At 40.7% G+C, this 20,796-nt stretch overlaps 1 protein-coding gene across 3 annotated transcripts in view; it reads right to left on the reverse strand.

Annotated features, from left to right (window-relative positions):
• Window positions 1-716: 716 nt before the first annotated feature.
• Uvrag (UV radiation resistance associated) overlaps window positions 717-20,796 on the reverse strand; it is a 282,472-nt gene continuing 262,392 nt past the window's right edge. The window contains exons 15-16 of one of the 3 annotated variants that reach the window (XM_063256475.1): window positions 8,232-8,319; window positions 2,422-2,598 (exon numbers count right to left, since the gene is read on the reverse strand). In XM_063256475.1, the coding sequence (XP_063112545.1) occupies window positions 2,596-2,598; window positions 8,232-8,319 (91 nt within the window). In that variant the 3' untranslated portion in view covers window positions 2,422-2,595. Of the gene's footprint in view, window positions 2,599-8,231; window positions 8,320-20,796 lie in introns of all 3 variants that reach the window. The other 2 variants (XM_003468551.5, XM_063256477.1) reach the window with 2 other exon arrangements.

Here is a 20,796-nt window from a genome sequence, read left to right on the forward strand (position 1 = left end):
CTCCCTCTGGTTGTATGGAAACTGCATGTGGTCTTTAGCTGGATGGAGTCAGAGGCAGGCCGAGGGCCTATAATTAAATGCACCTTGATTGGTCTCTAGGGAGACCACTGGTCTCATGGGATTTGCCTTTTATGCTTTAATACTGACTTTCAAATACCTCTTTCTTTTGTAGATGATACTTTACTGGAGGAACCCACAGCGTGATATATGTATGCAAGATGGCGTCTCTCCCGAACCTCCAACTCCAGAATGAGGAACACTCTACTGCAAAGAAATTTCTGCTCCAGAGGGCCTCTACTTTAGGTCTGAGGAAGTGCCACCTCTCCATGTGGGATAGGATGAATCTCCTCAGATCAAGATAAAATTTCCAAATGCACCAGAGTTGGGTCTGCTGCTATGAAGTAACTTGATGCATTCTTTCACGGAAAATAACAACAATAAATAATAGTCTATTAAACATTGCAAGTATCAGTTAAAACTGAGTCCAGGAATGCTTTTCCGTAAAATTAAAATGATTATGAGACCTATGAGTTAAGCTGTTATGTAGGACAAAAACAGCTACTGGGGAGTACACGTGTGAAGAATGTGTTGCTAGACACAGTATGTAAACAGCCAGGGCTTCTGTTCAAGTTGGCTCTGCCATGAGGTAACTTAAGGAGACACAGGACACGGGTTTCAAAGGGCTTTCAGAGCTGGGGAAAAAACATCAAGTCTGGTGAAGTAAATTCAATTTTTATTCTTCTATATGATACATGGATATATGGATAAATTCTCCTTAAAGAGCTTGCAACCCTGAGGCAATGTCCTTGGGTACATAACGTATAAAGCAATAGCAAATGAAACCTGCAGGAATGACAACTGGACTTCAAAAACATAATTTAATATTTACGAAATTGCACACAGATAATATTAAATGCCTCATCTAGTCTCTTAATCCAACTACTTCAACTGCTTTGCAGTTTGCACATTGGACCACTTGACTATATATTGTCATATAAAATACCTTCTTTTGATGGCAATTTAATAAATTAACATGGAGTTTGTATGTAGGAATTTTTGTCTCGTGAGTGTACTAACAAAAGCATGCCTAGTTTTTGACCACTGCACCTGCCCAGATAGAAACTTTGGCTCCCAACGGAAACTGGACGCCACTTGACTGAAGGAACCTCAAGTCCTTGAGGTTCCCTGGATTCATGACAAGCAAGTTTTTATCTACTCTGAGGATCACACAGGGTTCACAGAAGAGGGGAAAGGACACAGCGCCTCAGAAGAGCTGGAACGTGATGACTGGGGTTTCAGACCAGTGAACATGATGCTCTTGGTCTTCTTCAGGATGCAGGGCCCAACCCCCGGGAAGAGGTCTACTGTAGTTCCTGGGGGAAGGGGCAGGGCATGGGGACTTGGGGATAAGGACAAGATGACGGTCTATTCATCAACCTTAGAAGGCCATAGACCCTTCAGTAAATGGTGGAAAGCTGTTTCTGCATATTCTGTCTTCTCAGACTTTTATAAACTGTGATGAGGGCAAATGCCTATGAGAAACTAAAGGTGAATTCATTATATTATTTATATATTATCATCTTTCCTCTCAGTATAACATATAAGTGTAAATAAAAAGCAAACAAATGCCCATAAGGGGACTCGAGCTATAAGCTCTTTCAACTAGAGAGTGACTTTTGCCTTGAAACAATTATGAGGCCTGAAAAGCAAACCCTGAAAGCAAAATCTTTGTCTGGCCCACTGGTACACAATGATCCCAAGTCCCTCCTCTAGTCCTGAAGTCTGTTTTTCTGAGGAATATCCTCCATTAATATTCGTGTTGTGTCATAATTAATAAAAAGGGTAAGTGCAGCTTTATCCTCCTTTTGGGCAATGATACTGTCTGTCTGTTCACTTCACTTATCAGAACTCCTGCGTGGCCGGCGGAAGCTGGACACATTTTCATTCAGTGCATAAATCCTTCGGGAGAACTCTTCAAATTCACCCAGAACTTGTTCATCACACTCCACTGCTACGGCACTGTCCACTGGAATGCAGTTAAATGCTTCTAGCTGGTCACCTGTGGTGAAGCCTGTGGCTTCCAGCCCGATGATTTCTTCAGCTTGCTCCACAGTACAGCAGAGCTCTGCGCCTGAGGCTGGGTGGAACTCACCTGGGAGCCGGACGCCAGCAGAGCCAGCCTGCTCACCGGGCAGCAGACTGCCATTGACCGTGGCTGGGTGCCCCGAGGGGGCCTCTCCTGGTTCTCGGCTAGTGCTTACACTCACGTGGCTGCCATTTAAGCTGTCACTGAAATCTACTTCTTTTTTCTGGTTTTCTTTGGAGAAGTCCAAGGAGGTATCCAAGGAGGAGGACAGAGACGCTGTCTTTCTCTCGGACTCTCCCACAGAAGGGACAGTGGTCACTGGCTGCACTAATGCTGAGTCGTAACTGGAAGGAGGGGTTTTGTACTGGAGTCTCTCATTCTCTGAGCTGGCTCGTTTTCGATGTCCTTTGTCTGGTGATGGAATGCCCCCAGAGAAGCCTACATCTGCACCCCCAAATATGGAGCTTTGTCTCTTAGGAACAGGGATTGCACTTGAAGTGTGATGTCTGTCACTAGAAGACAAAACAAAAATGAGAAGTTACTGTCTGCTTCAGAAATTTGCCTAAGCTTTCTGGGTCCAGTGATAGGGAAAAGCATCATTTTAGATTTGAGACACTAAAACTAGATAATAATCAGTTGTAGGCAGTATTTAATATAGTGTCTATGAATATAAGATACAACACGAAGCATGCTGGGTTCAACTCTAAGGGCTTCCTTCAAGAAGAATGTAATGTTCTCAACATATATTTAAGGGAAGAATGGGGATCAGAAACCATGGCTGAAGGAACCAGAGGGTCTGGCTCTGGAAATGAAAGCACAAGAAAGGTGCCATCAGCTCCACTGGCATCTGAGGGCTACCAACATTTTTTCTTATTTTTACATTCCATACTTTTATCTTCAAAAAGCAGTCATCTTCCTTCAGCAGATAAGTTAAATGGCTTGCCTATAATAATTCAGGGCAGTGGTGACAAGGTTATACTAAAGCTCATGACCCATGACTTGATGGTCAACAGCCTTTCCAACACCCAAATGCTACTCATGCTGCCATCAGAGACCTGGCAGAGAAGCATCAAGGAGACTTTTTCCTTTAAATGAAAAATTCACTTGGGAAATACCTTCTCCTTTACAAAGCTAGTCACACACAGTTTATAAGAGTGTTCAGCACCTTTTTTTGTGCCTGAGTTATTCCTTAGGAAGATATCTTTGAGCCAGCAATAATAATCACTATTCATCTGTACAAAACTTCATGGTTTCTCAAGCAATTTCAAATACATCATTTTTCTCAGTCCTTAAAAACCTTGTCAAGAAAGCAGGGTACACATTACTGTACTTAAGTTTGAAATAATAAATAATAATCAGCTAATGGAAATATGGTGCCTAAGTCTCTGAAAATGATGGTTACATTACAGACTGTGACTAGTTTAGCCACCCCCAGATCAGTGCTAGGTATTATTATACAAAATATGATCACAAAATATGATGTATAATTTAAATAAAAAAGTTACTGTAGTAAAAGACACACTATCATTAATCCCCCTTCCAAATAGTCCTCTCACTTTGAACACACTTATCCCATCATTCTTGCTGCTTTCTGAAGCAGCTCTGGAAGTCCTCTTCTGTGAATGTCTTTATGAGGTGTGATAAAAGATATGGTGAATGCTGCTACAAGTGCCATCTAACAGAAAGACAGGCTTGTAAAAACATTACAGCGTGTCCTGATCCACCTTATTCACCAGACCTGGCACCATTCGACTTCTGGCTCTTTCCCAAAGTGTAAATGACTATGAATTAACTCCACATTGTAAATCAACTCAGGATATCAAGGCAGCCACAACAGTGTAACTAAAGACACTCGTAAAAGAGGACTTCTAGAATTGCTTTAGAAAGTGGTAAGAATGACAGGATAAGTGTGTTGGAAGTGAATGGGAGTATGCTGAGAGAGATTAATGAAAATGTGACTTTTACTAATAAGGCCTAAAAAAGGTTTAACCATTCACTGTATTTTTTGATCGTACAGAATTACACGCTGCTGAAATCATATAAACCATGAGTTATATGCAGAGACTATGTTGAGAGGCAGATAAAACACAAACTGAAGAATCATTTAATGCATGTTCTGTAGATGAGGAAAAGCAGAGCTGTTAAGTGCCCGTAAAAGGGCAGCCCTGAAGCAGGAGCACAGACAGGATCTACACACTCCCTACGACCAGTCACTGCGTGCACTAGGCCCAGGGTGCGAGTGCGGGGAAGAGCCGTGTGTGAAGCACAACAGGTCTGCTTCCAAGGAGCTCCAAACCTTGCAGGAGAGAAATAGCCACAACGGTTCAAACAACAGATTCCCAAATTACAATGGCAGTTATGTGCTGGATTCAACTCTGGGAGCTTCCTTCAAAAAGAATGCAGTATATTTAATACGTATTTATAAAGGAGAAGGGTCCCTTCTCCCTGCCCACAGTCACAGCTCTGAAACCAGCACAAAGCCCCTCTTTCTCAGATTTTTTCTGATGCTGGGTTACACAACGGTCTCAGACACACCACAAGGCTTCTAATCCGTAGGCCTGTCAGACTCTCTTGCTTGGCTCTAGGAACAGGTGCCAAGAGAGATTTCATAATTAGGGGTGGTCATGGGGGTGCTTATCACACTGGGCAAATAGACCAGTAAATTACTGTTTTTAGTTCTCAAGAAAAACAGAACAAAACCAAGCAAAATCTGCTGGCCTTAAACTAGGTTTGAACTTAATATGTTGTCAAAATTCACAGTAATTGGGTAAGGTACATATTTTTACCAGGCTTGTTTTTATTCTCCCACTTGCTGACAGTGCTCTTCTCCAAGCGATTTCGAAGGCTGACTAGGTAAGCAAGCCAATGCAGAGCATCCGCACCGCCCACAGAGGATCTGCTCTGCTTGAACAAGCCCAGGAGGGCCGGGCGGCACCAGGGCAGCAGCCTGCAATGGGAAGGAGAGCTTGCTGGGTGGGACCAGAGGCCAGGTGCTTAACAGGCCTGGCTGTCAGGCGTGAAGGACCTGGCGCTCCCTTGCTGTCCTGCCCCTAGCCCCTGCCCCTCACGTCCCGCTCTGCTTCTCGAAGCTCCTGGCAGGCTAATCAGGGGCAAGGTTGGAGGTACAAGTCCAGGCACACCTAGCCGTACTTAAGGAAGAGAGAGTTTTATGGTCCTCATCGATCTCAAGACTCCCCAAAAGCTCTCCTTAAGTTTGCACAAAGGAAACATCAGTCATAAGGTGTGACCAATCCCCTCAACAGGAAGGGAACAGCCATTTTCCTGAGTACCGGTCATGTTCGCAGCCTACAGAAGGTGCTCTGCATACTCAGAAGCCTTGCATCTGCCCTGGGACAAAGGTAGGCAGTGGTGAGGCCGGTGGCTGAACTAGGCTCTCTGGATTCCAGAGCCCAGGCCAACTACTATGTCCCATGTGAGAATTTCAGATTCAGATTCAGCCAGGACTTTGAAAACGCCAGCCAAGGCACCCATAGGCCACATGCTGCTTCACAGGCCTCCTCCTGGTTTTATCCACAAGCTCTACCCCTGCCTGGCATGCTGCTGTTCTTTTCATGGGTGGAACAGCTCTGAGGGGTGGAGCCTGGTACTTCCTGACATCCTAATTCTGCGACTTGCTTCTCCAGCCCCCTTGGATTTTTATGAGAAGTCTTACAACAGCACAATCAGATACCAATTGGAAAATTATTCACAAAATGCTTTTAAAATGGTAAGAAAATCAGTTTTTGTGTGGATACATAATGAAGCCTGCATATCTAAAGTTCACCCTTTTATCACCAGATTTTGTCTTCCTACCACAATTTTTAGCTAGGTGAGATGAAATCTTAAAATTTTTAAAAATTAAAGCCTTTCTTAAAATTAAAAAATCAGAATAAAAACAGTAGTTTTTGATGAGTCTGGGTCACTATGCCAACACAGTACTAAGCAATGACACAGCAAAGAGCTCAGGGGTTTTTGGTACCAGGGATCGAACTCACGACTACCTGCTTGCAAGGCAGACGCTTATGCTGCTGAGCTAAATCCCCAGGCCCAGGAACATGTTTTTCAAAACTTGAGTTTTTCTGTGTCCCCTCTCACTACTGGTTTGTGGCATGGCTGTGTCAGGGCTCCTGCCAGCAATGGCTTCTCTACTCCTTTAAAAAATACTCTGCTGTGTTCTTCTAAAACTGATGCCCTGAGAACCGTGTATACAGTTAGAGCAGGCAGGGTCAAGCATAGCAAACTTAGCATAAAGAGTTCTGATATGTTCTGATATATTACTTTACTTTATTCTTTTTTTTTTTTGTCTTTTTCCTTTTTATTGGTACCGGGGATCGAACTCACGACTGCCTGCTTGCAAGGCAGGCAATGCCGCTGAGCTAAATCTCCAGCCCCCTTTACTTTATTCTTTTGGCTTTTTTGAGACAAGAATCTCACTATGCAGCTCTAACTAAACCTGAGCTCACTTTGTAGCCCAGGCATCAGTCCTCCTGCCTCAGCCTCCCAAATGCTGGGATTATAGGCATGTGCTACCATGCCCAGCCTGAAAGGTTCTTTTAGTCACTCTGAATTAATTTTTTATCACTTCCAGGATATTAGCTACATTCCAGATTTTTTCCTTCATATTAAGATAGTTAAACTCTGGGTAAAATATCAAGTGATTGTATTAAAATTTATATCTTCAAATATATGTGTATTTTAAATTATTACACTAATTTAAACTCACGGAAGACTGAAAAATATAATCTTCATAAAAAACATATTATCAGCACAAGCCTATTCTCAATCATATAGCTATCTTTTGGGGGTGAGGGATGTTAGGGTTTGAACCTAGGACTCACATCCCCATCCCTTTTTATTCTTTTTTTTTTCTTTTTCTTTTTCGTTTTTATCGGTACCAGGGATCGAACTCATGACTGCCTGCTTGTAAGGCCGGTGCTTATGCTGCTGAGCTAAATCTCCAGCCCCTCCTTTTTATTCTTTACTTTGAGGTAAGGTTGCACTAAATTGCTCATGTAGGACTTACACTTGCGATCCTCCTGCTTCAGACTCCCAGGTAGCTAGGGTTATAGGCACTGGCCACCACATCTGGCAAATAACTATTATTTTTGGGTATTTTCATTTCAGGCTGATTTTATGTGTGTTTAATTAAAAAATCTAGAGTTTTGATATATACATATATATATGTATCTGCATCTTACTGCATATTTTATTTTTTGTACCAAGGATCGAACACACAACCTTGTGCTTGCCAGGCAGGCCCTCATGCCACTGAGCTAAATCCCTGGCTGCACCTTATTATTAAAACCTGTGAGTAAAAATAATTCTAAATGGCTGCTTTACTGAAGGGAATATGATAATTTACTTAATTATTCCCTTATTTCTGTAGGTTGAGACCGTTTCTGAACTTTTCTGAAAAAAACCTCCACTGAGAGCATCTTTATATAAAAACATAATGCACACACTTTTAGGAAATAATTTGAATTTTCATATTTAACAAAAGCTTTTGTGAAGGGCCCATCATTACATTTTGTAGTACACGCTAGACTTAAAAACCATTTTATCTCTACTATTGCCTAACAAGAGAAATGTAACAATCAAAAAGGCCAATAATAGAAAAAAATAAAGAACCCTCAAGTTTTAAGGTTTTTGTTTTATGATTATTTTATTTCAAAAAAATTTGAAACTCAGATTCACTAAATTATATGACCAATGTTTAAATGCTACTGACAATTTACTTATCAAATGACATTACTATATTATATAAGTTATGATGAAAGACCTATAGAGTTTCTACTGTTAAAGACATCCAAAGGACTGTTTTCTTGTTATACACAAAGCTCTGGTTCCATGTCTAGTACCCCTCCCTCCCATGTAAATGTTTAAGTGTTTGGGTTGGGGTTGTAGCTCAGAATAGAGCCTACACTTAATATGGGTGAGCCTTGTACTGCTAATCTCCCCTTCCAAGCCCTACCAAAACCCTGGGAAAGCTTAAATGTGGGTGGAATGAGTGGGTACTGCATGAAACATGGTAATTTTTCTTTATCCTCCACTCCCACCAAGGGGTCCTATTTCTTGGTCTCTAAATTTGAAGGCGCAGAGCCTGAAGTTCAAGCAACTGGGCTGAGTCTACTAATTCAAAGCACACCTTTTTCTCATCAGCCATTTGCTTCGGGTGGGTGTCTCTTGTAGTCTGGCTTTGGTCCAAAACAGGAAGATAAGACCTGGGTTTAATGCTACAATTAAAAAGAATTTATTAAAAACAGTGATCCAAAGATATTGTGATTGCACATTGACTAGGCTGTAGTTTAGTCAAGTGTGGCAGAGACTGTTGACTAACTGAACCATATTGGAGACTAAAATTACTTCAGAATAAGCCTTTTTCTAAGGTCACAAACAATGACGAGGGAAAAGCCATGGCGCTGAGAGGTCAAAGAAAACAGTCTGGTTCAAGTTTCATTTCTTTTGGGCCAAGTTTTCTCTGAGTTCTCTAAATTAAAGTGATTAATTTCTTAAAATTCCTTGAGTTCTTTCTTACTTCTTGCATTCAAGTTACCTTTTCTTATCTCTTCAGCTTTAACAAGAGACAGTGGTCAGGAGAAAGGATGTTTCTCCAGCTCAGTCCTGTGACCCCACGTATTTGCAGTTAAAACTTCTCTGTTCATTAGCTATGTGCTGTGGACAGCTTTCACCTTTGAACAACAGATCACTGGCTGATGGTAAAGATTAAATAAAAATAATCCACTTAAAATCCTTGGCAGAATGCCGCACACACTAATGGCAGTAGTAGCTAGAATTGCTATTGCTGTCATTATGATTTGCTTCCACAGATTGAAAATTCCAAAAGTATTATCCTTATTTTACAGAAAGGGCAACTAAACCTCAATGACATTCATCTTTTGCACAGGAATAAGAGTACCAGGTAACACAGGAAAGACCAGAATCTAGATCTTTCTTCTGTTGTTCTCTCTCACACAACCTCCTGCTTAATGTAGGAACTGCACTCTTCCCCCAACCTGCATCTCCACTTCTGTACTTCAGGGAGCTAGCTGCAAGAAGCAAATAAAGAATTAAAGAAAAAGGTAGAAGAGTTCTGGAGAAAAAAGTACCAAATCAATCAGCAGATTTATTCTGGGCAGTATGTATTAGGATCTCCCATCCCCCTTTGGGGGGATGGAGCAGGGAAGGCTTTAATAAAGCAGAAATGCTCAAAACATCCCTATGTAGATGATCTACCTACCAACTGCTTCGGGACTATAAGAACTTCCCAGAATCCTATGAGGTACATCCCAATTGTCCCTAAACCCCTGAAGCAATATTTTCTGTAGGAATTTAGCTTCAGAGAAAGAGAAGTTTTGCAGGTGGGAGGCTGTTTTTACTTGCCTAACCTAAATGCCTAAAAGTGTCATGCTCAGCACTTTTGTAATCTTTATGTGAACATCTTGCCAATGAAACCAGCCTAGGACCTGGCAGAATCCTGCTTAATGTACTCTACATCTTTACCCTACCATCTTCTCCTCCTCTTTCCTTTGCTGTTGGTTTTTACTGTCTGAAGCTTTTACAGAAAAGAGGTCACAGAGAAAGCAAGACAGGAAAGCACCAGTCCAAAACATGTTCCCTTTTCTGCATCTTCCATACATAATAACATGGAGCTCTAGCACTGAAAAAACACAGGACACTAGGAAGTGCTTTCCTGCTCAGAACCTCCATTTCATCTTCTGCAAAATGGTTACAACAACCAATAATCTTTGTGGTAAGGATTAAGTGAGATGTACAAGTAAAATTCTTGGTATTATAAGTGGATAGCCAATAAATTATTAATTATATAATAGCAACTAGCATTTTTGACATGCTGGAGGTAAGCACTTGTTAACAGCTTTATACATGGTCTCATTTAATCTTTACAACATGTTCATGAAGTACTGCAAACATCAACATCTTTTTACAGGTGGAGAATCTGAGGGATGGAGGTTTGGTAGAAAGCTATGATTTAGCTAACCTCATCTGACAAAAGAGATGTTAGACTCCTTCTTGCTTCTAATCCCTGAGACTTTTAAGGCTTTCGTTGCCACCAAAGCACCTACATTTGATCTCTACTTCTACATGAGGGAGGAGTGAGAGTCAGATGAAAAATTTTTAGGTCAAGTGGACTGGCATTTTTTTTTCTCCTCTCCCTGTCTACATTGAGTAGGTTTGGCCTTTCTGACTTTTTGGACCTTATATACTGTTAGGCATTCTAAGCATCAATTATAAGCAGAAATGAATTCTGCCATGAAAGGATATAAATATGGAAACTTAGGGGAAAATGACATAAAGAAAGAATGAAAAGATTTACCACATTAAAAGAGTTCATGAAACTGGGATGGGTTTTTGTTTTTTGTTTTTTTCCTCTTGGCTCTTTTAGATACTTGTATTTGTTTTATCTGACCACAGCCAGGTCTCACACTGTCATATTAGGAAAGAGCACAATTCACAGTCTCAGATATGTGTCTTTCCCTCCCTATGAAATGTTTCCTCTGAGGAACATTACTAGATCACAGCTGGTCAAAACGCTAAATCCTGATTGTCTGGACTGGGGCCAAAATCTACAGCTAGAGCTTGGTGGAATAAGAATACTTAAAAAGAAAGGAAAAAAAAACCTTCTAAACAACATTTGATCTTCTTCTTTCTCTCCTCTTGTAGCAAGCTATGACCTCATGGCAGTGAGACCTCTACATTGAGGTGTTTAAGTTGGTTTACAGCCATCAGAAATGTTTGAAGCTCTAGGTACTACTCTGTGCCAATATCATGTCAACTCTGCTAAAAAGCAATAATAGTTTCTCACCTTCTTAAAGATTACTGCCTAAATAATGCAGAGCAATGACAGGGCTGCACAGAGTGCCAAAAGCAGGTTGCCAAGGCAAAGCTGAGGTAGAATTACGTCTTTTGGCAGCTAAGAAATTATGACATAAAGTTAGTTTTTTCAAAAAAACAACCTCCATAAATTAGGCTACTATCCCTTTTCAAAATTCAGCAGAGGGTGGGACTGATATTTCTCCTTTGCATCCCTCAGATCGAGTAGAAGTGCAGAGCCTCCTTTCTTGGAAGCCAAATTTAACAGCTAGATCTTATCTCCCGGGAGGCAGGGTTTTTTTCTTTAATAGTTTTAAACATGCAGTCTCCTGGCCACAGGCAACAATCTTAAGGCCTCTTACCATTATCAGATAAACGTAAGTGCTTAATCTTTGACCTGGATGCTAACAGAAACACCAAACAAAACAAAAATAGAAACAATCTTGGGTCTTTTTTAAAAACACAAGTTGAAATGGGTGCCAATGGTCACTTTTCCCCTGGGCTCAGTTTGGAAGGTTTCTTGCCAAAGTCTGACTAAATAAAAACAAAATTTAAAAAGGTATCACCGAACAAGGCAGCCTTTACATTTCATTTAAACTGAGTAGTGATGGCAAGATGAATCAGTGAAAGAGAAAGTTTCATAGGCAAAGGACAAAATAAGCAAGCTGAGGAAATCCAGTTCCCCAGGTGATGTGATGGCAGGACTTGGCCACTGGGCTTCCTTGGGCCTGAGCAGCAGAGCCCAGCTTGAGAAAGTAGGCCCAGGGCAGGTCAGCAGGCAGAGTACAAGGGATGGGGACATCTCAGGGCCCATCTGGAGGCCACTTTGGTCTCAAGGCTGAGTTCTCTGGGATCACAGAGTATGCAGTGATCACTCTGGAGACAAAGAAAGGTCTTGGGATGGGTCAAGTCAACCACTTCACCTATCAACTTTCACTTTAAGAAATCATCAGACAAATGAATGTACTAAAGTTACAGTCAGGCAACCAGCATTATGAAGACTATAAAATGGTCTGTAGAAATAGATATAACCCATCTTGATGTCATTTATACAAAGCATAAGTAACATCATACAACAGAACACATAAAGAATAGGAAAGAGATGCCAGAAAGGATATCTGGGGACCCTTTGGAGTATCTGGACAGCACTTGAGACTCAGGAATAATAAATTGTTTATGCTGAAAACTACAGAAAACAAAACAAAACAAAACATAACAACCCCAAAACCCCCAAACCAAAAACTTGATCTTTGCCAGGGAAACTAGAGGAAAAGCAATCTCGTAGAATCCAGTCCCAGAAAGGATTCGATAGGGAAATTAAAACTTGGTCAGAGAATGCCTTTGGAATTTTAAAACTAGACTTGGAAGGGAGCTAAAAGGAAGCATAAGACTCCTGAGGCCAGTAAGCGAAACTGTGAAATGAAGTCTTTGAAAGACACTGCTAAAGCTGAGCTACCATTGGATTTCTAATAAACTCTGATGTACACCAAACCATGAGACTTTGGCTGTTTGTTATACAAAAGAAAAATGGATAGCTCTGCCACTATTTCAGAGAATTCGAGGTTTTAGCAGAAATGCTTAACTTATATATGGCGACCAGTGAATTACTTCCTCAAAAAAGACTAAAGGACTCTTGGGATAAGGTCTCAGCAATCACATCCTTTGGAGTCCTCTGTGCTATCAAAAGAGGGGTAGCATACAACTACATGCTTATAAATGGGATTGTTTATTCCTACTACATATCAGGCATTGTGCTAGACTCTGGGAAAAGCCATAGTTCCTGCTTTAATGGGGCTTATCGTCCAGTTTTGTATTTCAGAACCACAGACATAAATGTAAGCCAACAAGCACTGACACACAAGATGAAGGTGTGTCATGAGCTAAGAAAGCTAGTAACAGAGACTGGATTCAGGAAAGGCCAGGCTTTGAAGGGTGAGGAGAGCTCTTCACTAGGTAAGGTTGGTGTGAGAGTATTTGCCTAGGGGATAAAAAGTATATAGCAAGACCTTGTGTCAAGAAGAACAGTGTTTGAGGACTCAAAAGGACAGCAAGTGAGGAGTTGTACAGGGGATAAAGTTAAAGCAAAAAAAAAAAATAGAAGCCCACAGCCACGATTAAATTTTTCTGTCCTGCAGTCATTAAAGTATGCTGTAGTATGGATCTGGAATGGCCCCCTCAGGCTGTGTTGAAGGCTTGGTCACCAGCTTGCTGGTAATAGAACTTTGAAGAGGTGGGGCCTCATGGGATGTCTTTGGTCACTGGGGGTGTGTTCTTGAAGGGGATAATGGACCCCGGTGCTTTTGTCTTTTTTCTACATTTTGGCCATGAGGTACAAAGTTTTGCCAAACCACATGTAACTGCAACAATGCAACAGGCTCTGTTCTTAAGACTAAAAGCAACATGACTGCTCCAGCATGGACTGAAACTTCCAAAACTTTGAGCCAAATCTACTCCACCCACCCAAGGATGGACCCAAGGCCTTCACACTAAGTTACATTCCCGAATCTTTTTTTTGAGACAAGATCTTGCTAAATTACTAAATCATAGGTGTTTACTGTCATGCCCGATTAATCTTCTCTCTTCTTAAGTTGTTTCAGGTATCTGTCAAAGTGATAGAAAGCTAATTCACATTTTTTTTTCTGTAAATCTGTATAACTTGTACCCTTTCCCTGCTTTTTTTTTTTTTTCTTTTCTCCTTAAATAAAATTAAAAAAAAAAAAAAGAAAGCTAATTCAACACAGTGTTTTAGGCAAGGGCATATTTGTGTGTGTGCGAGAGAGAGGGAAAGGGATTAGATTTTTTTTTTTTTTTTGGTCTTTTTCCTTTTTTTTTATCGGTACCGGGGATCGAACTCACAACCGCCTGCTTGCAAAGCAGCTGCTTATGCCACTGAGCTAAATCCCCAGCCCCTGACAGAGAGAAAGGGAAGGAAGGAGAGATGGAGAAAGAGTGAAGTGGGGAGGGAGGCAAAGAGGGAGGGAGGTAGACAGAGGAAAACATTTGCAGTATGCATGCAGTAGGGCGGAAATGCAGAAGGGTATTTAAGGCACAATACAACACAGTGTGTGTGCAGTCCAGCTGTGCAGCCAGACCTTGTAAATGACGTGAATAAGTTAGTCTTCTATTTCTTGAACTCTATTGCTCCACTTTCCAATCTAACTTCACACTGAACACATAGTAGACACTTAGAGAATATATCAGTTTTATGAATAAATTGAGTTAATTAGTTACACTTCAAAGGAAAAATTGAGGGTTTTAAAAATTTTGTTTTTGGCAATGTGTTGAAAAGTATTCAGCTAATGTATAAAAATTGTTACTTACAATATGGAAACAAAACTAAACTTCAACTTATAGTAAATCTAAATGACAAATATGTAACTATTAAAGTGCTAAAAAGTTTTTTTAATGGCATTAGTAAGATGCAGTATTATTTGAAAAAATAGAACATGTAACTAAGACTATGTTGTTCAATACTGTAGCCATTAGTAAATTGTTCCTGGCACTGGTCATGTAGCTAGTCTAATTTGAAATGATTGTGAATTTATATATATATGGAGTTTATAAGGCTTAGAAAAAAAGGTAAAACATTTTACTAATTTAAAAAAATAATTACATGTTGATAGGCTCACTCTATATTAATACTGAATAGCACTTACACAGAGGGTAGGATCTCAATAAGATAAACTTAGGAAACTGGCTAATGTGAGAGAGGTTTTTATCTCTAAACTGTTAAGCTGTTATCTCCCACTTTTCCGCATATTTTTACAACCCCCAAATTTTATTCATTGAGCACATATAATTAAAAGGAGTAAACAGAAATAAAACACAAAAACAAAGGAAAAGATCTCAGTTTGGTTCCAAGCCTTGGTTGCTGGAGATAGAGGATCGCCCAGGGATACCCCATCAGCCTTCTGTCCCTGGCGGGAGGTTAATGCACAAAGGATGCCGGACAGCTGTTCTCCATCCTGACTGAAGACAGAAAAAAGCGGAAATGGGTGTCAACCGCAGGAGGAGGCCTGTAAGTTAAATACAGGGAAGAATTTCCTGAAGTATGGGTGTTTAGACTCTGGAATGAGTTATGGAAGAAGCCTGGTCCCCCAAGGTCTTTTAAAACACTGCAGATACCCATATGCCTTGTGTGTTCCTGTCTAGAGGTAAGGAGATAACTTGTCAAGGCTCCTTCTAAAATAGCTATCTTAGAATAAATAACTTCTATAAAACTTTCATTTTCACTTACTTTTGACTAGGCTTCACTTTCTTTACAAGGATGCCAGCCTGCAGTCCATACTCACAGGCAAGCCCACGTGGTAACTGCCACCTTAAGTAGTACTCTTCAGACTCTAAAGGCAAGATTATTTGACCTAAACTTAAAAGATCAATGTCAGCTAGACATGTTTTTTAAGTCCCTTAGGGGTCACATACCAGAATTCAGTTCTGAATTCAGCTTAAGCATGATGGAAGAGACGGAAAAGGGTAGATTTGTCGTTTAAAAGCTTTTAATACAGGGTACTCTCATTTTTCAAAGGTAAATAAATGATTTAGCTTCAAAGTAAAATTATCACTGTGATTTTTAAAAAAGTAGATTGATTCATGTATTTTAGACTTTCATTATTCTCAGTTTATTTTCCTAAAATGTGCCAATGTTCTCAGGTACTTTCTTTTTAAAATATTATTTAAACTTTTAAATCTCCCTTTATGAGGAAGATGTTCTAAAATGTTTGTTGCTGTGAGTACAGTAAATCAGGGGGTGAGGAGAGTCTAACATTTAGTATACCTAATAGTGATGCAGAGGGGACTTTTTTGAGTACTACAACATTGCATAGGGATACTGCTGTCTGATGTGCTGAAAACACATTCACCTATTTATAAAGGAGAACTCATTAGACATAGCCATGATTGCCCAATATCTATGTTTCTTTCAACAGTTGTTCAGATAGACATGTATGCTGAAGATAGATCACATAGTCCGTCTCAGTAGTCAAGTACTTTTTTTTGCTGCTATTATTTAAAGCTGTTGAGTTTGTATTTACAAAAAGGAACAAAGACTGGGTTAGAAGCAGGTCAATGGAATGACATGTAGTGACTTCACCACGGAAGTGAGCTGCCTTCACCTAATGGCATATATATGTTGTTTTCCCCAGCATTAAACAACAGTGTCTGCTGAACACTACATGGGATTTGGAGGAACATTCTAGCATAATGTCATCAGCCAAAGATACTTCTCCTCATTGTTCTGTCCTTGTGAAGTTCACTGGGACTGACTGAGTCTCTCTAAGGCTGGTGCACCACCCTAGAACTTCAAACAGGTCAGACTAAGGTTGTACACAAATGCTGTACTACTGTCCACTGAAGCTATGTCTCAGGCCCTAAGTCACAACTGACAGTGAGCACGAACAATTCAGGAATATTCTTGCAAGCCATGCCCTTCAAAATATTTAATTTGTCTTATCTGTTACTTGAGATTAAAAACTAAACAACTGTCAACTAGGCAAAGGCAGAGCAAATCTTGCACTTTGAATCTTCTCTCATCTCTTGAATAGTGCTATATGTATAGGACACACTTAATGAATTGTCAAATGCATGAATAATACTTAATAATACTTTATTTAGTTCTTAGTTTATAAACCATGTTGAAGGACATTATCTCATTTGTTCCACACAATTATTCATGGAAATAGTGCTGGTGCTATTAACTTCTTAGAAAACTGACACTTGAAAAACAATTTAGGCAAAGAGTTGAAACTGGAACCCACATTTTATATCCGTAGATCTAGTGTTCCCACCTCTGTATCTACTGCCTTGCACAGGAATGCTAGTTTAAGTTTTATAATCAGGATAAGTGAAAGAATAAAAAAAATTCCATGAGTAAAACAGAACAGATGCCTTTGCAGTCTTCCTTTTATAATGTCTTATTTAGTACTGGGATTAAACCTGTGCTGCCTTCACGATGAGTGACAATCCCAGTCCTGTTCTGTTTTGAGACAGGGTCTGGGTTTGAGACAGGTCAGACTGGGTTCCAACTTGTGATCCTACTGTGTCAGCCTCCCAGGGTAGTGGGGTTACAGGTGTGTGCTACCATGTTCAGACAGGGCAAATGTGGTTTAGGCTACTCATTCAATCCTTGTGCTTCCTTATTCTTGTTTCTTAACAAATCAAGTGAAGGAAGTAAACATTTTTTATTTCTTTCAGTCTTAAACTTCTTAAATTCTTCACTAAGTTTTATGGTTGGCAGTTTCCTTTCCATTTAACTGGGCTACGGTTCCTTAAGCAACTCCACCTTATACCTCTATCCTCACATGCAGCGGAGGTCCACCTGTGCTCCAGGTTCAGTCAAACACCATCTCCTCAGGCTTCCCTTGGCATATACCTCACCCATGCCAGGAAGTAAAGGGCTTCCTCTGAATGTTTGAAACAACTTACATTCCTTTGCTACTGTACTTTCTGTTTTGTATTATGCATTTTTTGTTTCTATTTCATTGCCTTAGACTGTAAGTTCCTTGAGTACCAGTTCATATTCCATGAAAGGCTTATTTATTTACTTCCCTGATTCTAGGATGGGACCAAAGAGCTGAATGAGTCGCAGGCAGTAAGACCTAGCTCAAGCTGCTCACAAGCCAGTAAATGAGATTTGGTGGAAACATGACCTAAGCTAATGAGAGAATACATCTTGGCTTCTTTATCTGCCAATGTGACTGCTGAGTGAAGAATGAGGTAGGATATGAGCTGGACCTTGCAATGAATGCAGCATTAGGGCAGGACAGAGGAAAGGGCAGGCTATCTCAGTGGTAGGAACTCATCAGAGTAAAGTACTGAGGTCAGAAGTAACTATTCTGTCTGGGAATCAGCTGTGATGGGGTGGGAGAGGCACTGTCTCAGGACCTGGATACTGGAGCATCACTGTGTGGCCATTCACATCAGCCACAGCACATACCCTCTTGGACTTGGTTCTAAACTCACTGCCTCATGGCAGCCGACAGCAGCAGCCTTGCACATGCGTTCCTCTGACTGCAGTTTAGCACCCATGTCAGCTGTAGACAAACATGTCAATGAGTCTTGAACCAGTTCAGAGTCAGTAGGAAAAGAAAGAAAAATGGGATGTTTAAATGGCATCCTGGTGACTTTTAACTGAAGTATTCAAGAGTATAGACTTTGAGCTGAGGTTCTGCTTTTTAAAATTGTATTGCTTGGCAGTCATGACTGTGTTTGTAATCCCACGATGAGAAAATGGGGACTGCTTTTGGAAAGAGCTGGCACAGATCACTAAGAACTGTGCCCATATGACTGTTTATGAAGGGAAAAAAAAGGGTTCATTTTAAGATTAATCAAGTAGATGCTCCTAATATTAGGAATTCTATAGCATGCAAGGAAACAAATCACTTCATTAGAAGAATTTTTATCACCATCATTTCTTTACGAAATATAACAAAACAAGCTGTCACGTAACTTTGAAGCTTACCATAAGAAGGAACTCAGTGAATGCACTGATCCTCAGCCAGTCTGAAATCCTCAACACCAAAAGAACAGACAGCACTATGATTCCATGGGGACTCATCTGGGAATGGTAACAACCACATACAAAATGGGAGTATTTCCTTTGACAAAAGATGGAAGTGCCTCCCTTAGGAACCTGAGTTTTTTTACCCTTTGCCCTAAGGAGCACAGGCTTGGGAGGTAGCTCTTCAACCCAAGGTTGCTTTCGGAAGTTCTCAGATTTCCTGAGGCTAAAAGTGCTTGTCCTGCTTTGTTTAGATTTCTGACTTCCAGCCAGGCTTCCTACAGTGGTCTTCGGTTGGAACCATTATGCAACATTTGCTTTTCTGTATTTTGCATCTATCTTAGTAGCCATTATTTTCATTAGCGCTCCATTAAGTGGTCATTACTGTTCATTCCGTGTTAATGTGCTTGGCACAGATAGCATAGAGGGGTATTATGTAAATATGTAAGGTTGGGCTTAATAGGTTTGCTACATCAGTGCCAGAGACCAAGATTCTTGTTTTACTACTGCAGGTTCATGGTCAACAATGATCAGAAAATCATTTAACTTTTTGGACCTTAAAACAGAGTTGCTGGAAATTACAGTGCTTCAGCAGGGGAAGGGCAGTCAGGCTGCAGTGAGAAAACACTTCTATCCAAATACAGCATGTGTGGATAAAATGTCTAAAGAGATCTCAAAGAAATTGGCTCATCTTGAAACATCAAGTAATTTGTTGTAGTTCTCATCATAAATACATTTTTTCTAATTTCTAATTTTAGTTTTGTATTCTTTTTCTTAAAAAGCTTAAGAAGGGTTGCTAAATTGAGCTCTCTCAAACCCAGGCCCCTTCCCCTCTTTTGGTGCTGGGATTAAACCCAGCACTGAGTATTTTAGGCAGGTACTCTACAGCCTTGAGCCATATCCCCTCCCCCAGCTCTTCGCATTCCTGAAATGAATGTGGACTCCAGCGTATGTGGTCTGTTCTTTGCCAATAAAGCTGCTGTGCCTTCTCTTAAATGTCTGTTCTCTATGAGCAGATAGGATGAGGAGGTAGGAGTGTTGCAGGCGGAGCCAGTGCAGATACCTTACAACTGTGGGGGAGACAGACACCTCCTGCCGTGGTGTGGGGGCATACATGTAGCTTAGGTTTGGGGTGCAGCCTAAGGGGCATTACCCATGCACAGGTAGCCCACTGGAATTCATTTCGCACCACAGGTAAATTGCTTAGGGGCGGGAAAGGCTCCCTTGGATCTGCCTCCCAGGCTCCGACTGGCTACAATGTCCCATCTGGGGCAAAATCCTTTCACTCTTAATCTCTGTTGTTCCTAAAATTCATTCTTCAATTTTAGAGAACACAAACTCCTAGACACAGCAGCTTGAGAGTTTCATTCCCCTATATCAGGAGGAGAGAAGGAATAGGGAGAGCCTATTCTAGACAGATGGAGTGATGAGTTTGATAGACAGAAAAGAGCTTGTTGATGTAAGTAAACAGAGACCAGAATAGCAATGATACATGGGAGTGGTGCCAGACGGGGCAGAATCAGGTAGATCTTAGAAAACAATTTAGATTTTATTACAAGAAAAGTGACTAAGCTACAGCTAGAACTTAAAAAGACCAGGCTGGCAACTGTGGAGAAAGAAGCAGTAGGACAAGAGGGTGGGGGTGGCAGAATTGTACTGGCATAGCTGTTTGGGTAAGAAAAAGTGGTGGCATAGATTAGGGTGGCAATAGTAGAGATGTTGGAAGTGGCCAGGTTAAAATATGTATCCTGCAGGTAGAAATGAAGGGTTTGCTGGTAAATTAGATTTGACCTGGTGAAATTAAGGGGAAAAAAAGAACCAAGGATGTTTTCTGCTGTGAGCAACTGGGTAGACAGGGTACCATTTGCTAAATAGTTTTTTAAATATGCTGAGCCTAATGCCTGTGATACTCCAAAGGGGAGTGTCAGGTAGGACTCTTTCAGAATATATGAGAGGCTTACACAATACATAAGAGAAGAAATAAAAATTTGGGGGTTAAATACCTACAGTTAATTCTTTTCAGAATTATGGTAATAAATGAGAACATATGAGAATGCAGAGAAAAAAAACCAACAGAAGCTAATATGGAACTACAGTGCTGCAGTCAGGAGATGCAAGCACAATTACATACAGGACACATAATTTGTAGTAGTATTTATAATGGTAGCCCAAGGAGTCAAATACAAGTGCATGAAATCTGGCCACAACACTAAAGACCTAAAAAAAAATCCAGCTAAGGGCCTGGATCCCATGGCAACAGTCTGCATGAGTTCAGCTGAAAACCTAGAGCCCACCACAATAACCCATGCAAGTATGCACGGATCTGCGCTGAAAGGCCCAAAGGTCAGTGGTAAAAGCTAGAAAGCCTATGCCAACAGAGTGAAGG

This window comes from Cavia porcellus, unplaced genomic scaffold, assembly GCF_034190915.1.
Source record: "Cavia porcellus strain 051 isolate PalLab524CR breed Dunkin Hartley unplaced genomic scaffold, mCavPor4.1 scaffold_9, whole genome shotgun sequence".
NCBI classification, from domain to species: Eukaryota; Metazoa; Chordata; class Mammalia; order Rodentia; family Caviidae; genus Cavia; species Cavia porcellus.